Here is an 18,820-nt window from a genome sequence, read left to right as displayed (position 1 = left end):
AGATAAAAGCGATAGCCGGGTGATACAGGTATACAGGAGAGCCCCTTATCTTTGCCATCGCTATACATTATTACCTTTCTCTATTTATTTCGGTCAACTAGTCACACAAAAAAGGAATTGATACAAATGGACGGCTCAGTTAGCTTATAGCCCTCAAAATTTCTTTCTTTTAATCACGTGTTTAGTTGGCGCAAACTGTATCCAAGTACTTTCCAGCAGGACTCGTTTACGGCGAACGACGCGGCGTTGGTGCCATAACACTACGTTGCACAGACTAGCGGAGTCGCAATGGTCTCTTTAAAGTTGTGCGTCACCTTTTCCTCCTCGCACGAGTCGGCGGCAACGAAGTGGCGGAAGAAGCGGCACCGAGATCAAACGACACCACCCTGCGCGCCTGTGCGGAGCCCGCGTTACACGGTGATCTTTAGCCGGTTACCGGCAACTTTTGCTCACCGCTGGCTAACCGCGACCAGAAGGTTCGATACCCTACATTTGTCAAAATCGTTTAGATGGACCATCGCCCGAAACACGTTATTGACGTCTCACTCTACCTGTTTCGTGTCGCGAAGAGAAATATAGATGATATAGATTGGTAGATGGGTGTATAGATAGCAAGCAAGCTAGTTAGTTGCACTTGTGTGTGTCACACGGGCACTTTTGATCGCGATCACGGCAGATGCCGATTCGGCTCGGTCCGGATCAGGTGCTGCTACACAGTGCACTTAGTCGCGATCGGGCCGCTTGAGGGCGCGGGTTCGATTACCCGGCAACGGTGGTCGCATTTCGATCGTGGCGAAATGCAAGAGCGTTTGTGTATTTCCGTGTAATCCGTGTAATTTAGGCGCACGTTAAATAATACACGGCAGTCAAAGTTAATGCGCAGCCCCTGTTACAGTGTGCCTCATAGTCATATCGTGGTTCTGGCACGTAAAGCTCCAGCAATTATGACTAATCGCGATCGAGACGGTCGCGAGTTCTTACCGCGTAGCAGTTACCAATGCTAACCGCAAACAAAAGTGCCCGTGTGACACCGGTATTAGTTACTTTAGATAGATAGATAGATAGATAGATAGATAGATAGATAGATAGATAGATAGATAGATAGATAGATAGATAGATAGATAGATAGATAGATAGATAGATAGATAGATAGATAGATAGATAGATAGATAGATAGATAGATAGATAGATAGATAGATAGATAGACAGACAGACAGACAGACAGACAGACAGACAGACAGACAGACAGACAGACAGACAGACAGACAGACAGACAGCAAAAAGAGAGACGGGGGGATGCGACTGATCAAAAGATAAACGAAGATTAGCGGCGTGCGTTTACAGTCTATCGCCAAAGCCCATATTTCATTACGGAAACGGAGCAGCCTTTTGAAGCTTGTTGCGTAGACGTCTCTCGATGCCGAGTGTGTAATTGTACTTAGAAAGAGGAACGCTGTCTAGCCAACCGAGGTCAGAAACCAGCGTCCTGTCTAGCTGTATACAAGCAAAACAGTGGTCTACACGTGTCGCGCACTGCCACCGCTGTAGTCAAGGGGCGCTTCAAGCGGTTGTCAGCTCGATAAGACTTATCACCTGTTATCTTGATAACTCAGATACAGTGTCGTTGAACCAACTTGACATCTGAAAAAAGTAATATTTCGGAGCTTGGCGGTTAACGAAACACGATTTAGGGGTAGGACTTTCATACTTTACAATGAAGTTATAGGCGAAAACCACAGGAATATAGAAAAGCGTAAAGAGTAATAATTACTACCTTAATGTTGCAGAAAGTCAGATAAGGCGATTGCGTCGAGGAGGACACTTAGGGCGTAAAACGAGGACTGTTTATGTACATTTCACGTAAGCCTAAAAAAATACCCCTGCTTTCTGAACAAGACGAAGTATATAGACCCGATTAAATAGGGTTCACTGCGAAGTTTATTCACATTGTGCTTGCAATCGCCAAGCTTCTGTATTATAGCTTCACAATCACTTGTGAATGTATCATTTATATTTTGTTTCTTTCATGGCACAATATAAATGAGAATTTCGAGATTTTCAGGTAATTATAATAAAAATATAAAAGCTCTGTCAAATGTTCACCTTTAAATTCTTTTTTGTTGTAACAGATGTAGTTACGTTCAGTTCAGTGATTGCTGCAGCGCCTTCATCCGGGTTGACACCTAAGCTCAAGCAATGAAATAATTAGCGAAACAGGCACCTAATTTTTAAGCTCAGATCTTTCATCAACATCTTATTTTTTTCCGCGAGTGAGGAAGCCACTTGCGTGGCATTCGATACTGCGCTTATAAGGCGTTTCTGCACCCTGGTCTCGCAGATAGCGCGTGCACTGTGGTGGTACTACATGAGCAAGCTGATCGAGTTGATGGACACGGTGTTCTTCGTGCTGCGCAAGAAGGACAACCAGCTCACCTACTTGCACGTCTACCACCACTCGACTATGTTCTTCTTCTGGTGGATCGGCATCCGATGGGTCGCCGGAGGATCTGGTGAGTATATTATCAAAGCTTGAAAGCCGCACATATGTATCCCGAGTAAAAAAAAAAATCCGGCGTCGTCGACCATCGCCGGCTTGAACACGAATGGTAACAAAACTCACGTGACCAACTGGTGGCGTGATATGATGAAGCCATCAATGACTGCACGTCATGCCATCGTCTGGTAACGTGATCACATGAGATCGTCGCTTGTTCTAAGGTGGGACGATCCCAGAGGTAATGCAACGGTGGGTGAAAGTGGAACTTTATTCAAGGGAAATGGAAAAGGGGGATCTTGGAACTTCTATGGCTGGGTCCCTACGTCCAGGGCTCCGCTGGCCTTAGCCGCCCGCCGGACTTGATCCAGGAGCGCGAGCTGCACTCCCGGGTCCAAGCTGGCGAGTTGTGCCTCCCACTGCTCCGTGCTGGGTGTTAGAGGTTTGCCGATACAATTGGCTAAGTGGCTTGGTTTACGATCGCACCCTCACGAGATGTGGTATACAGTCGGCCTACCGCCGCACCACGTACGCACGGCCGGTTAAAGCGTCGGATGTATCGCGTGTAATTTCAGTAGATGCGGGAATACGTCCGCCTGAATTTTTCCAAGGTCGGCGGCCTCTTCCCCATTGAGGGATCTGTGAAGAGTCCCACATTTTTGTCGCCCGATAGAAAGGTTCATGAACGGTTGGCTGGAATGAATGTTAGTAAGTGCTTCCGCTTTGTCGATGATTACTTCATTCTGTTTGACTGCGACTGTGATGCCGTTGATGAGTCCTTTCAGCAAGCCTTGAAAGTGTTCCAGGAATGCCTCGATCCGCTCTCTCTCACGCATGAGCTGCCGGAAAATGGTTCCCTGAGGTTTTTCAGATTTAATACTAACATTTTCGGCAGGACACGTCTGTTGGACATATATATGAGCCACGGGGGAAGAAACCTCTGTTGCCGTACGCGTCTTCTCACAGCAAACTGGTAAAGCGTGGTATTGTAAAAGCATGTTTGCATAACGCTTTAACCAAATCTTCCTTCCACTCAGTACAGGAAAGTTTCGGCAAGCAGATTCTCCGTCTTGAGACAGCTGGCTTTCCCAGTTCCTTGCTAGTTTCTGTTTCTGAGAAGCTGTACAGATAAGTTAAGGGTAGGTAACACGGGGGCCACTTCACAGGAAACAAGTCCCCAAGAGGGTTGCAGTGATACCGTATCTACACGGCATTTCACATAAACTCGAAAAGATAGGCCAAAGATCGGGTGCGTCAGTGTTTTTTTCCGCATCGAATAAATTGTCTGTTATGTGTCAGGACTAGTCCTGAAGGAATTACCGCGCGCCATTGCAAAATTAAGCACCGTAAAAAGTTTGTTGAGTGTGCAAGGGGAATTGTTTACAGTATATCTTTGTCTGGTGGACTAAGGTACGTTGGTCAGACAGGCAGGTGCCTTAATGTAAGACTACAGGAACATTGCCAGAAAGTAAGAAATGTGGGAAGGGACGGTTTTTTGGCCTCTCATTGTTCTGAATGTGGTTGCCAGCCATTGTTTGAAAAAGCAAGAATTCGCGCGTCCCAGCCTAACGAAGGCACTAGAGTCATAATTGAGGCCGCAACAATAGCTCAACGAAGTTGCATCAGTAGACCGTCCATATTCTTATCAGAAAAAGAATTGGCGTATTTTAATTCTTGGCTTGGTTTTTTTGGGGTTATGTTCTTGGCACGGTGTAAGAAATATAATTTAGGTGTGGACACTCCGCCCGACGGCGCGTCCACATAATGTTCGCCTCTTTCCTCCTCTCGGCCCCCATGTCGCAGCGCCTCCCACGCAACCGCGGCCGGCGCATGTACTATAGAAGACGAGCTGCGTGCGTAGCGTCCGTAACGGCGTTGCGCACGTGAGAAGTCAGCGAGCCGAAAGACTGCTCACGCGCTCTAAGCAAGACGCCGCGCTTTTACGTACGCAACGCTGTTAGAAACGCGGTATGCGTTCCTTGCTCTAGTTGCTAGCGTGCACGGTTTAAAAAAATGCAATGAGGTGAAAAAAAATGAAGAAAAACGCGCGTTCGCCTCGTCGCAATAGGTTTCTTAATGGATGGATGGATGGATGCTATGAGCGTCCCCTTTATAACAGGGCGGTGACATGTCTGCCACCAGGCTCGAAGGATAAAAAAAGGAAAAAAAAAGAAAAAAAACTTCCTTGTTTCATGTTGTCCTAATGCCTTATCTACATTGATTAAATCTATGTTATTATAACAAAAAATATAAATTCCCAGTCCATCTCTCTGCCTCTTAAGGCAGAATAACCTTTTTTTCCCCCAATTATTTATTTTTGTACTTTATCTCTACTTTTCTGCCACCAATACTCTAACCGTCTCTTACTTATTTCTATCGCGGGCGTGTTCAGCTTTCCATTGTTGTCCCTAAAACCCAAGGCTTCATGTAGACTCGTGCCCACACGTATACCTGGGTGAATATCGCCACATTCAATCAGTACATGTTCCATCGTTTCCTTAGTTCCCCCGCAGCATGTACATAGTTCTTCTTCGTTACTGAATCTCGCTTTATAACTACGCGTTCTCAGGCAGCCCGACCTTGCTTCAAACAGTAAAGCGCTTCCCCTTGAATTATCATAAAACCTTTCCCTCCTTATTTCGTTTTTTCCTTTTCGGTAGTTACTCAGAGCCGGCTTCTTTTCCATCGCTGTCATCCAATAAGTCTTCTCCGCCTCTCTGACCTTCCGCTTAATGCTCCTTGTTGTCATATCGCCCGCACTGCCAGCCGTATATTTACTGGTGAGCCTCCTAGTTCTTTTTCTCCACTGCGTGTCAACGCTTTTTCTATACAAATACCTGAAAACCTTCTCTGCCCATCTACTCTTCTTCATTTTCCTCAGCCTCTCTTCGAATCTCATTTTGCTCTGCGCTTCCCTCACTTCAAAGCCTGTCCATCCCATATCACCCTTCACCGCCTCATTTGTCGTCTTCCCGTGAGCGCCCAAGGCGAGGCGGCCCACCGTCCTTTGATTTACATCCATTCCTGATTGCACCTCTGACTTCATGCACACCACTGAGTTCCCAAATGTAAGCCCCGGAACCATCACACCCTTCCACAGCCCTCGAAGCACCTCGTACCTATTGTATCCCCATAAAGCTCTGTGCTTCATAATTGCAGCATTCCTCTTTCCCTTTGCTACCGATGCTTTCTCTTGTACCTCCATATATCTATCCCCCTCATTTACCCATACTCCGAGGTACTTGTACTCGCTTACCCTCGGTATTTTTTGGCCCTGTATTAAGACCGTATGGTCTCCGTGATCATTGAATATCATCAATCCACATTTTGTTGCACTAAATCCTAGTCCTAGAGCCTCACACTCCCTTCCGCATATATCTGCCAGTCGCTGTATATCATCTTGACTGTCCGCAAATAAGACAATATCATCAGCATAAAATAGACCTGGAAGCTTCTGCTCAACCATCGCTCCGACCTGTTTGTGTGACAAATTAAATCCAATGTTGCTACCTTCTAGCGCTTTTTCCATCCTCGCCATGTACAGCATGAATAACAGCGGGGACAAAGGGCATCCCTGTCTCAGCCCCTTGCTAATTTCAACGCTGTCCTTGCTACTTATTCCTTCCCATTCTATACAAACTGTATTTTCTCGGTATATTTCTCTCAAAAGCTGTACACAGTCGTCACCTATGCCCACTTCCTTCAATATATCCCACAAAATTTCCTGATTAACGTTGTCATACGCCCCGGTGATATCTAGATAAGCTACGTATAAGGGCCTGTTTTCTATTTTAGATATTTCTATACACTGGGTAAGAACAAACAGATTATCGTCTAACCGCCTGTCGATTCGAAATCCATTCTGAAGTTCTCCCAAAATATCATTTTGGTCTACCCACGCTTCTATTTTTAATTTTACTGCCTGCATCGCCAACCTGTATAGCACCGATGTAATTGTTAGGGGTCTATACGAGCGAATGTTATCTTTTTCTCCCTTGCCTTTATAGATTAAGTTCATTCTACTTCTACTAAGCCCCCATGTCGCAGCGCCCCCCATGAAACTGCGGCCGGCGCATGTATTAAAGGCGAACATTATCTGGACGCGCTCTCCTTCGCGGCGGGCGGAGAGTGTCCACACCTAAATTATTTTTCTTACACCGTGGTTCTTGGATAAGCATGTGATGCTATCTTTGTCAGTAGCCTATATATTTGTGCGTCCTTGTAATAAAAATCAGTTGGAAGTCTGCGCTGGTTCTCGTCTTTTCTATGTGTACTGTAATAATGGAATACCAACTAGCCCAATCCCACACTTTACTTCAGTACCTATATGTCGGCCTTTAAGCGCGGGATAGCCGTGCACTGTTCTTTGGAGAGCGTGGTTCGTGGAGGACTTGAATTAGTCCGACTCCAGCATGGCCCTGAGTATCAACGTTACTAGAACAAAGTCAGTTTAAAAGCTCCGCCGGAGAGGCGGTCCGCGTGGCGGTCGTGAGAACTAGTGGCGCTGCAGTCACGTCTAGCTCCAGCGGCCGGCGCTTGCTGTGATCGGCGCCGCCGATGTACGAGCGCACGTGGGTTACAGCGACGTCTGCGCTTTGTTAGCTCGTCATTTTTGCGACTGTTCTTGACCAGGCTTAGCGTCTTGTACGAAGACACGTGCATGGTGTGCGAAGCGTAGCGAGGGCGAACAGGTTCACAGTGCGGTATGCCGACTTGCTTTGCGCCTGGCTGCAAGAGCGGCTACCGCAACGACGACTCCGCTACACGATACTTCTTCCGACCTCCAAAAGACCCTACGCCATTCAAGCTTTGCATCGCAAATATAAAAAGCTTACTGCGAAATGCAAGGTCTGTGACGTTCATTTAGTGCTTTACAATGGTCTCACGACCATTGTAAAGCACTATCGTCGTGTCGTTGCGGGACAAGAAGTTAGGATCCCACGTGGAAAGTGGGAACTCGCGCCCAGTGCCGTGCCGCGCTTGTTCCCAGCGCTTCTACCCGACATTTCAAAGCCAAAATGTTCAGGACCAAGGCGCAAATCCCCCCAAAAGCGCACGGCGTCCCGCGAAAGCCCAGTGCCCAATTTGGAGGAGCCGCCAGGAATAGAACAGCAAAACGAAAGGCAGGCGATTACATATACGCTGAGAGTTGCATCACACTGATATTCGATCAGTTGTCAACGAGGTACCGAACAAGATGTGCGGAATATTTTACACTCGCCGGCTCGGGAACGGACTGCTCAGCGCAAAGATTTGACACGGTGCACATAGAAAAGACGAGGACCAGCGCTGGTCCTCGTCTTTTCTATGTGTACCGTGTCATTTTTTTGCGCTGAGCAGGGCCGTAACTAAGGAGGGGGGGGGGGGGGTTGAGGGGACTCTGACACCCCCCGAAATTGTTTCATGCTTTAACTTTTTTGGGTGGTACTGAAAGACTTTCACGCCTTCACAGCGACCACTAGTTGTCAAAGTTAGCCGTTCTACACACCAACACCCCCCGAAAAAAATTCCTGGGTACGGCCCTGGTGCTGAGCAGTTTAATAATGGAATACCAACTAGCTCAATCCCCTTTGCTTCGGGAACGGAGTCTTACTTGTGCAAAAGATAATTATAGTTGACGAGCAGTGTAACTGCGTAGTGAATGGCTACAGCACGAAACGCAAACGGCTGTCGTAGAGTGTAAGAAGTGCTGCGGGCATGGAACAGCTGCTCGGTGAAGTTGAAAAACTGAAGTTGTGCGAAGGAGTCAATACTGATGACTCTTCTAGCGACAGAGTACGCGCGAATAACTGCTCGGTGCTCACATATCACGGCCGATCTGTTCGAGGCGCCGTAGAAAGATGAGACACTGAAAATACAACTATCCGCTGAAAAAATACATCTATTCGATGTAATCGCACACTGAGATTTCATTTACAGAGTTCTCGTAAAAGTTTATGATTTTGGGTCAGTATCCCTTTAACCGTCGCGAAAACGTGCCTTGTAAACATTGCAAAGCATTGGTGATGTTTTTAGAGAAAGTTTTTTTTCGATAAATTGTAGACAACATGAGTACTGTTCTTCTAGAACGTTTTTGTATCTATAGTAAGTACGCTTCTTGTACACTATAAAGGATTTTACAAACGTGCTGGGTTGTTCTTGGGCTAGATAAGACGGCAGCGGCTAAAACTGTGGAGGTAGTTATAAAAATTACGCTGAGAACCCTCATTCGCTTAGAAACTCCTATGCTTGGAAGTTAAGCGCAATGTAGAAAGCTCAAATATAGACCGAACATCGATTCTTAGCCAATGAATGAACAACGCACGCGGGCCAATGCATACAGATGACCTTATGCATATCCACCTAAGTAGTCCGCAAATGAGATGCGGGAACGTCGAATGAAAGAATGATAAATGTTTGAGTTTGCCACTAGTACAATAAGAAAGTTGCCGCGCAGTTGCCGCGAGCAACCGCGCGGTGGACCGCCGCGTTACGCCGTGGCAGCAGACGACGCGCCGATAGTGGCGCAAGACGGAACTGCAGCGCCGCTAGTTCTCGCGACCGCCGTTCGGACCACCCTCCTCCGCTGGCGGAGATACGGAGCTTTGAAACTGAGTTTGTTCTAGTAACGTTGCTGAGTATCGCCCACGTTTGGCCGGTTCCCAGGGTACCGCGGAGAGAACCGCAAAACTGCACCCAGCTATTGGCCGCGAGTTTTGTTGCGTATTCATTCGCTTCCTCCGACAGGGCAGCGATTCGCCTGTAGATGCAGAAAGTTTTTGGGAGGGAGACAGGTCGTCAAAGTAATTTAATTGAGTGTCTCGAGGGAGCATATGCCTTCGCTTGTGCTCTGCTTCGCGTTAGCTAAAGGGTCTGTCAACTTTTTACTCATTAACTTGTGGAGAGCGGCCTTATAAGAAATAGTAGACAATACACGCATATACTAGTGGGCGCTATCGTTAGAGAGTTTTAGTGCCAGGGGGGGGGGGGGGACTCCCAGCCGTTGGGTGCCCGCGTTTTTGTTGAAATTGACCAAAGTTGAAAATATGTGCCCTCCAACAAAACAGCCTCTCACAGCGTGTGTACTTGATTTGGGCGGCTAAAAGTTGAAATCAGCTACTTACACATAAAATATATGTAGTTTAGGGAAACTTCTGTAGACTAAACTCTACCCCCCCCCCCCCCCCCCCCAATTATCACGCACGTTGGTACTCACTGGCTGGATCACCCAAACGAACATGACGTAAGTACATAGCGACTGAGAACCCAATCTTCAGCGCACCCCAACGTTCAGGCACACTTGCGTCTGCATTCTCTATGGATGAAGAGACAAAGAGCTTGCTTAAGACAATGGTGCACAGAAGAAGAGTTATTTCTACCCCTTGACTCGTCCATTCAACCATTTCGAGCTTAGTCAAGAATGGCTTTACTGCATTGCTCAGTCCTCCCGTGGATGAGCTCGCCGCGTACGGAAGGGCGAGCAGGAAAAGGCCTAGCGTTTTCTATTCTGAGTAGTATAAGGAGTAACATGAAAACCGCGACATCTCATACACTGTTTCTTGCTCTTCTCTCGTGCGCAACACTTAAACACTGTTTTTACGTTTGCCTCTGCAGCTGCTCCTGGTCCTAGCATCAACTGCCTCGTGCACGTGCTCATGTACTCGTACTATGGCCTAACTGCCTTGGGACCTTCTGTGCAGAAGTACCTCTGGTGGAAGAAGCATCTCACGCTAATACAGCTCGTGAGTATTGCCCCTTTCCAACTGACACGAACAGTAGCATAAAAACAAGAAATTTTAAGACAGAGAACTAACATGACATATTAGTTGTTGTGCATAAGGATCGAGCTCTCCAGAGCTACAAAGCCTGGTCATATATTTGCGCTGAAGGCAGTGTGGTTCTACTCATTGTGAATTTAATTTTATTGCGCACAGCACTCTTATACGAGTACTTTGATTACGAGTGCTTTATCTCGAAGCTACACATGCAGAGGGGGCGAAACGTTGCTTTTCGCAATCAGATTTGCGCCGACAATGCCTTTGAGGCAGAAATTTCATCATACTATATTTTTTTAGTCAGCTTCGCCCAAATACTGCTGCGCGGTGAAGCACACAGAGTATTGCAGTAAGGCATATTAAAAGTAAAAGGAGGCACTGTTAAGCATACGAGCAAGCCTTCAGGCTGTTTCTCACGTGGCTGTGACGCGCACTGTGGCCAGAGCCGACGCATGCGCACATGTGAAACACGTGCGCAACCGTGACTGTGCCTAATCTGATCTCTCAATATGCTTCACTGTACGACATGTATGTTACCGCAAGACACTGTGTACACTTCACCGCATAACGTCACTATATTTTGGCGAAGCTGACTAGAAAGAAGGACTATTATGCAATGCATACAAGGCCCCTGCCGTTCTTGCCTGCTTGACAAGCTGGAACTCTGCTTCTGTTCACTGGAACATGTATGCAGAAGAATATTGAATGTTATCCACGTATAATTAATTCCGTGCTAGATGACCCCTTGGCATCGCAGCCCTTTTGCAGCTCTGATGGTCTACCACACACATGCCCACTGACATGCATTTCGTTCACGCGCGAGCTTGCACCTCATTGCTAGTGCACGGCACCCCGTTCAAGCTACACTCAAAGTTTTCTCTTTCAGTGGGAACAGGAGAGCAGTGCTAATGGATTACAAACATTTTCAAGTGCACAAGGTTAATGTAGCACTACAATGCATTACCACTGCTACCATCTATTGACCTGCCAGCTAGAACATATGACAGAGGTAGTACAGCAAGTTACCTAGCATGCAGAACTGCTGGCAGTTTGCCGGTGGTATGGTGACCATAATTATGTTCAGCATTAAGGATATAGAGTTATGCCTACATTGAAGTCACTGTGCAGAGTTAAGACTAACTGTGTATTTAGTTACACATTCGTGTGCAATTTAACCAATTATCTCGGCTGTACTCTAAACCATGCAGTGTTACGAGACCATATGAAGGCTTCTCTGACGCAAAGCTCTACTCTTACATCTCTAAAATAAGTCTTCTCCGAAGTGTCTGGACATCCCAATGACATTCACAAGAACGTCTTATTCCCAATGGATATTAAACAAAACCACATTCTGGCATCACTTGCAGGCAATGTATGTAACTACTACAAAATTCATGCTGTAAAATGACGAAATTCGTGCAAGGTTTGGATGCGAAATGCAAAATGCTATAAACCCACTATCAGTCAATCCTTTCCTGCAGATACCTGATGTCACCTTTTGTTATTGTCTGTCACATGTGCTTGAGATTAAGTCACCATAGATATGCCTTTAAGACCTATCCTATAACACCTTTTGCGCACACAGGTGCAATTTTGCATCGGCCTGGGCTTCGGCATCAATGCCATCTTCAGTGGCTGCAAGTTCACGAGATGGATGCAATACGCCTTCATCGTGTATGCCTTCTCTTTCCTAGTACTATTTGGCAACTTCTACATTCACGCTTACAGGAGCAGGGTGAGTATCTTTGCATTATTTGTGCTGACGGCGAATATCGATCGCCACAAATATTGGCCCAGACATGCTAAGCACATCTTCTCAAACGTGGTAGGCAGACAAATCAGTCCATTGCTAGGAGAAATCGAAATGCCATTGTGCAAATGTAACTCTAGCCACTTTGCGCACCAGACAAGCGTATAGTTTCACTCATAATGTGCTACATCATTAACTGTACTTTTTCAAATCTTATTTAAGTATTGCAGTGCGGAGAGTTAAATGATGCAACTATTCTTGAAGCGTTGTTACTGAAAGCAGGCGTGTCAAATGCTGCAGTGGAAGAAGTAAGCCAAGCGAGCACAATGAAGGTGGGTGTTGATTACAAGCTGTGGCACTTTTTGAGTTAAGAAAATATGAGGGTTTGTAGCGTAACTAACTGGAGTGTAATGCATGTTAACGGACATTTTCTTGACTGGTAGAAATTATGCAAGGTTAAGGAATGAAGACAGGTCAAGCGCAACATCAATGGTAGCGGAAAGCAACTTCAGTTTTTAGCAGTTGTATCGGCAGAACCTTTTCAAAAGGTTTCAACGGGAACAAGCTTATGAATATCTAGTTTTTCACATTGCGGCAGTAGTTCACTAATGCAGTCGCTTCTGCATCAGAAACCTTGGTCCATCAATGCAGTGTATTACACTCCAGTATGATGCGATGGAAAAACCGCTACCATGATCTGTACTGGGTATTGCGCATAAGCAGTGGTCTTACACTGGCATGAATTGTGAAAACAAGTGAACCATCATGCAATACTAAACTGTTTTTTTTTTAAATGAAGCCAGCAACATCATCTTAGCCGTGAAATGTTCCACAACACCTTATTTGTAAACTTAATGAAAAAGTATGATGAAAGTTCAGGTGGGCAAACGAAAGTTATGAAACTCACAAATTCAAAATAAGCTGACCAGAAATGAAGGTATATCCTTTCACACTTCAATCACTCAGGGAGAATTCATGCTTCTTCCACTCAAAACGTAGCAAAACAATAAAGCATTTACAACCTGTTATTCTGATTTAACAAAATTGGAATGTAATACCCTGTAAAGAAGTGATGTTCCATCCCACACGACATTGCCGTGTGGAATGACACTGTCGGAAGAACCACAATTGCAATCGAGCTCGATATGAGGCGAGGTGAAGAATGTGGCTTTGTAAACAACTGGTCAATGAACCCAGTGCCAGCTGTGATTGCTTTTGTTTATAAGTAAATCATACGTAAAGAATATTTCATATAGACCTGGGACTTTCTTAAAGCTCTACTAAGTGTAAAACACACTTTTGCTTAAAACTTGCATTGCAAATACCTGCACAACGTTAACATGTACAGCATTCACGGATTCAAACGATACATCAAATTTTTTAGTATAACGACTGGTATTCGCAATTGCTCGAGATAAAAACGTCACGTCGCGACAAATTTGGTTTCTAAAGATAATATTGGCTCTGATCTACGTGTTCCAGTCAAAACTACACTGATATGACCCAAACTGAAGACTGTGGAGACGAAAGTATGTGCGTTTCTTAACCCTAAATTGTCCTATTTCAATCCGCGAGATCTTTATGTTGAAGCAATCGAAACAAACGGCACAAACATATGCCACCCACGTTCCAACTCACAGCCTCGCCTAAAAAATGTTGGTGTGGTACACTGTGGTTGGTGCACAGCCCGATTTCTGTGGCTATTTCAAATAATAGAACTGCCGGTCTGGATGCATTAGCTCTTGTGGAAGCATTATCAAGCCCCACATAGCAAATGCGGAATAAAACAACAAACATAACTTTGGTATACGTAAAAAGGGGCATACCTACACAAATACATATTTTGCACAGCAGGGCACAGACGCAATAGCACCGAGTTACACACGATCACTTTCTGCCATAATCTTTTTCTTTAATTTACAGTCTCTTGAATCGTCCATTGCCTCCTTTTGTTATATTTTCATACAATATATAGTAGCATCATAATCATGTAAATATATACTATATTGTACGTCTCAGCTGTCTTCTTTTAATTTTTAATAAAAAAAAATAGACATAGGTACACTAGGAAGACCTACAATGAAGGAAAAAAAGTTATTTTCAGATGTTAAGCTGTACATATTTTTGGAATACTTATGTAGAGTGCTTGCAGCGTGATGCATGAACATTTAAGCATACTCAATTTTTCACACTGCCTAGAGGGAGCAAATAAAAAAAAACTGAATTCTCTAACAAAATATAAGTAAAATGAGAGAAAGCTTGTACAAGTAAAAAAAATTGGCCGCGTATTTGCGTGCTTCGCTGCAAATGTCGTCTAAAGACGATAGAAGAGGCGCTGCGTGAGATATGTACGCCATCTGGCAATACGTTGGGAAACATGAGTGCTGTGTTGCGGGCTGGCTGTCCCAGCGCAGCAGTAGGCGAAGACCGATGGTGACCAACGCGACCGGCGGGGCGCCACCCAGCCCGAACACACAGTTTGGCGCGAAGCGCTGAAGCAGAAGAAACGTCCGCACTCAACGAGTACTCTCCACACACTCTTTTATTTACACGTCGCCTGGGTAAAACAGGAATGCCAGAGCGGCGCCCCATGGCATTCGTACAGCGCAATACAGAACCGAAACCGAAACACAACAATCAGCTCGTGCAGAGGGCACGAAGGAAGGCAAGTTTCAGCGCAGTCGCATTTTCAGCGCAGCTTAAGAAACTAGGGTCTTTAGAATTACGTATGTATGCATTTTCTATTAAAGGAACACACCACCTAATACTTACCTAGTGATGTTGTGCCTTAGATATGTGTAATGTTTGCTTTTTGATCAACAATGTACACAAGTATGAACCTAGTCAGCCGTTCAAAATGGCTGGCCCTTGGGCAAGTGGTTCAACTTTGGCCGAGTGGCTGAATCGAGTGACGTGCCGACAAACAGAAAGACAGACCAAAATTTCTCCGTTTATGTATCCCAAGAAAGACTATCGTCTTTAAAAGTTGTCATGTATTACTATACTGTAGTGCACAAGACAGCAATACACCTAGCAGTAAAATATTAAATTTACATGTCTATTCTATTTGGCCTCTAGCAGGTAGTGTATGGCAATTTCGTATCTTGTAAACAACAGCTAAATCCGTTACGAACAAAAGAAAGTAAGATTGTGAGATGGGGATAATTTTATAGCTGAGGAGATGATATCGTTTGCATCAATGTTGTCGGATGTTTTAATCATGTTAAAGTAAAACAAACATTCGCCAAGCTCATGCACATTCCCATTATGGTATAATTTAGAGTGAAGCTGATCCATAAATTATGATTGACTGCATGCAAACGTAATGGCTGATGGAGCACCGTACTTAGGCTGAGTAGCGGTATCTCAATTTGAGGAGAAGCAGCACATGAAAACAGGACACAAGGAGGGATACACGACGGCACTGCCAAGTGCTTATTTTTTTTTTTCAAAAGGCATACATATTGCACCGCATGCAAGGAAAGCCCCGCAGTATCTTTTCTTACATCCTGTTACCTGTGACAGTGTGTTTTCCCTCAAGCGACGAACCAAGTAGCCTAAATGCATACGCTTCCGCATTATCTCAACATTTCGTGCCTGCAAATTTAGTGGGCTTTTCCAGGAAGCCAAATGGGAAGTCTACAGGCAATTTTTGTTTATGAACCCCAAAAGTCATTACTGAAACTGCCCAGCACTCTCTGATGACGTTCTATGCCCATTTCCTCAACAGTATCAAGCCAAGGCAAGCAAAGCAAAGCAGCTTGGGGAGCTGTCCCAAGAGGACAGTGATTCCATTGACAAGCAATACCTCTTGCCCTCGCTGAGCACAATGTGCTTTCCGGAGGGGGTCATGGACAGTGACTTCAAGAAGAGGGATTAGGACATCGACACATTGCCTTTGAGATGGACTTGGTTCCGATTATTCCCTGCACCACTCGCAGAGAGCTACATCAGTTCAACAGTCCCACATACTGTGCTAGGATTTCAAATTATGGTCTCGCTCAGTGCTGTGTGCGCGGAAGAGCTGTGGCTAAATGCATAGCTTGCGTGATATACACATATGTTACAATCGTTCAGCCAATCAGTAGAATGTGAGGCAGTATGTGATAGCAGTGTCCCAGACTTGTTTCTATGAAGCATTCTTGTTGGGACAAATTTTGTTTTGCGATAGAGGCTTGGAAGTGTTTCACCACAGAAGTACGGCACGTGCTGCTGTGTGTGTTTGTAGCAAACGCAAACATTGCGTTGTTCTAACACTACCCACGGCATTGCCGATGCCTTGCTACATGTGTTGTAAGCATGAGCTGCAAGTTTCTTCGTTGCAAGTGCGATCATTCAGCAATAGTGATTTTCTCATTGTGGCCTGTTGTATATTCTGTTCCCTCTCACAGTTCAGCAGAGCAAGTTCTAAAATCAAGCTTAACTAATAAGCCTTAAAGTGCAAGCTTCAACTGCTTTTACACACATTACCTATTTACTAAGAGGTTGCACGCACTTTCAGGTGACCGACTGTCACTTAAGGCATTAACAGCTATAAATCCTGCTGACAGGAGCTTGATCACCAAGACAATGATGACGAATTGTTTGCAAGTGGGAGAAATACCCGCTCCTGAATGCGAGAACTGTGCCACAATGATAGATGTGAAGACCGCTCATTTTATAACATCACCACGATGCTACAGCGGCCCATGCATTAACCCTGCAATGCCCATGTAGTGCATATGATAAGGTCCGGTTCTAGAATTCCAATTCAGAGGACCTTATTTGAACGTTATTCAAAAATTTATGCAGGGAGCCTTAATGCACATATACCATCATATTCACTTTTCACCACTGCTTAAACCTAGGTGCGGTTCCAAGTTGAGAATTCAGTACAGCAAGTAAAATAAGCTGGGCATTACAGGGTTACAATGTGCTTGCGCATCCATCGGAAGGGTGAACAAAAAAAGAAGTGCAGTTCTCTTGTGCTAGGCAATAGACTCCACAATAGTAATGCTGCCTTGATAATAGAATAAGTTAGAAACCAATGTTATGATAAATAAAGCCATAAACTTGCATATCGCGTTTTACACCGAACTTACTCCATATTTTAATGCATGACAGTGGGGTACACAGGAAGGGAAGCAAGGAAAACATTTTACAACCTTGTCTGCATAGAGCATTAGAAAATGTTCTCAACTACTTCATGACTGGAATAAAATCAAGTTAATACAAGAAGCTCGTCTCATTACTTTGAATCCATTTAGTGCTTTGCTGATTTGCTTGAACAGGGAGTAACGATATTGATGTCGATGTCGCTGCTAGAGTAAGTTTGGCTGTGCAAGATTTGGTGAGAATCTTCCAGCTTCTTTGAAGTAGTACGATTGATTCAGTACTTTTAACTGCACAGTAGTGTGATTAACCCTACAGGCCACCAATAAGGCACTGGTTGATTAAAAACTGCACAAATCCTACGCACTGTGGGGACCGCTGTAATGAAATCTTTCACGTCCACGCTACTGGAACAGCCAACGAAATGATGGTGCATCACATGAGCACTGCAGCCTTATGATGTCATTACTTGGCATCAAACAACTGGCACCGTGCTTCCCTCACCCCATGACATGAGTGATTATGCCAATCAGTCAAATGGAGCATGGTTCATTCTAAAAAGACAGGGCGTGCAAACACGGACACAAGAAAGAAGTCAGGACATCACTACTTTTTCCTTCTTTTGGCTCATGGATTCCCTTCTCTACAGTCCAATCACAGCCACCGAACCCCAAAAACATCACACGCTATGAACTCCTCTTGTGACAGCATGCACGTCTCAAAAAGCTAGGTGGCATTCAACAATGAATGCGGGCAGGCAGCCATTGGAATACTACAAAAACACGTGAGAAAAAAACAAACGGGGAAGGCTATTAGCCATAGGAGATCAAAAATAAATCAACTCAGTTTATTGAGAGGATGATGTGTTTCGAAACACATTTACTACTAGTTGCACTGTTACGGTGACAACATTTAGCATTTGTTTTGTTGCATAACTCTACAGGAAACAGATCTCGCAACTGGCAAATCTACAAGGACAATGCAGATGGCTAAACATATAGATCAACGTAACATATGTGTGCTGGGCTGTTTTGAGTTATATAAGGCAGGGGTCTCAAGCTCACCTCAGCTAGTGGGCCGCAGTCATGAAATTTAGTATCGCGAGGGTCGGGACAGTGAAGAAGGCTGGAGCAATGGGGGGGGGTTGGTAGGTGAATTTTGAACAAAATGTCAGCTAACGTTGCCATTTGAAAGCAGGCATTTCCCACATGTCATATATGGGTCACTTCTGAAGGGGATCTGATGCAAGGTTTCAAGAAACATATCGATACTGATCGAGCAGTCTGGACGCCGATTCTGAAATATAGAGTTTTTGTTCCACGGCTATGCTTTACAGCATGGTGACTGCATGAGGTGCCCCAGCAAAAGAATGATTGAGACCAATCATGTCCATGTAGTTCACGAACAAACTTACTGAGAAAAAAAAAATATGGGACCAAGACCGTCACGTGCGCAGCAGGCCGCGTGTTTGAGACTCCTGATATAAGGCAATGACGCAGTTTCTGTGAAAAGCAAGTCGGTGCTTGGCAAGAAGGAAAGCATGGCACGTTAAATGAGCATGATAGTAAGTAACAAAATGGGATACCACAGGGAAGAACTGCTGTTTGCGACAACTAAGTGAGACGATGAAAAACGGACCTCTGGTGCTTCACGGGCAGCATGCCTCCATGATCATTAATTAAATTCGCTTCCATCTTGACTGTTAGTGAACCCTTCTAAAGAATTCTTGCA

The 18,820-nt window shown here is 45.0% G+C and overlaps 1 protein-coding gene across 1 annotated transcript in view; it reads left to right on the top strand.

Moving 5' to 3' along the window:
* The window catches only part of LOC119383286 (elongation of very long chain fatty acids protein 4), a 64,860-nt gene extending 47,645 nt beyond the window's left edge, over positions 1 to 17,215 (top strand). The window contains exons 6-9 of the mRNA XM_037651353.2: positions 2,339 to 2,510; positions 10,088 to 10,215; positions 11,834 to 11,983; positions 15,729 to 17,215. Of these exons, the coding sequence (XP_037507281.1) occupies positions 2,339 to 2,510; positions 10,088 to 10,215; positions 11,834 to 11,983; positions 15,729 to 15,878 (600 nt within the window). The 3' untranslated portion in view covers positions 15,879 to 17,215. The remainder of the gene's footprint in view (positions 1 to 2,338; positions 2,511 to 10,087; positions 10,216 to 11,833; positions 11,984 to 15,728) is intronic.
* Positions 17,216 to 18,820: the final 1,605 nt, after the last annotated feature.

This window comes from Rhipicephalus sanguineus, chromosome 2, assembly GCF_013339695.2.
Source record: "Rhipicephalus sanguineus isolate Rsan-2018 chromosome 2, BIME_Rsan_1.4, whole genome shotgun sequence".
NCBI classification, from domain to species: domain Eukaryota; kingdom Metazoa; phylum Arthropoda; class Arachnida; order Ixodida; family Ixodidae; genus Rhipicephalus; species Rhipicephalus sanguineus.
This window is presented reverse-complemented; position numbering and strand designations above follow the sequence as displayed.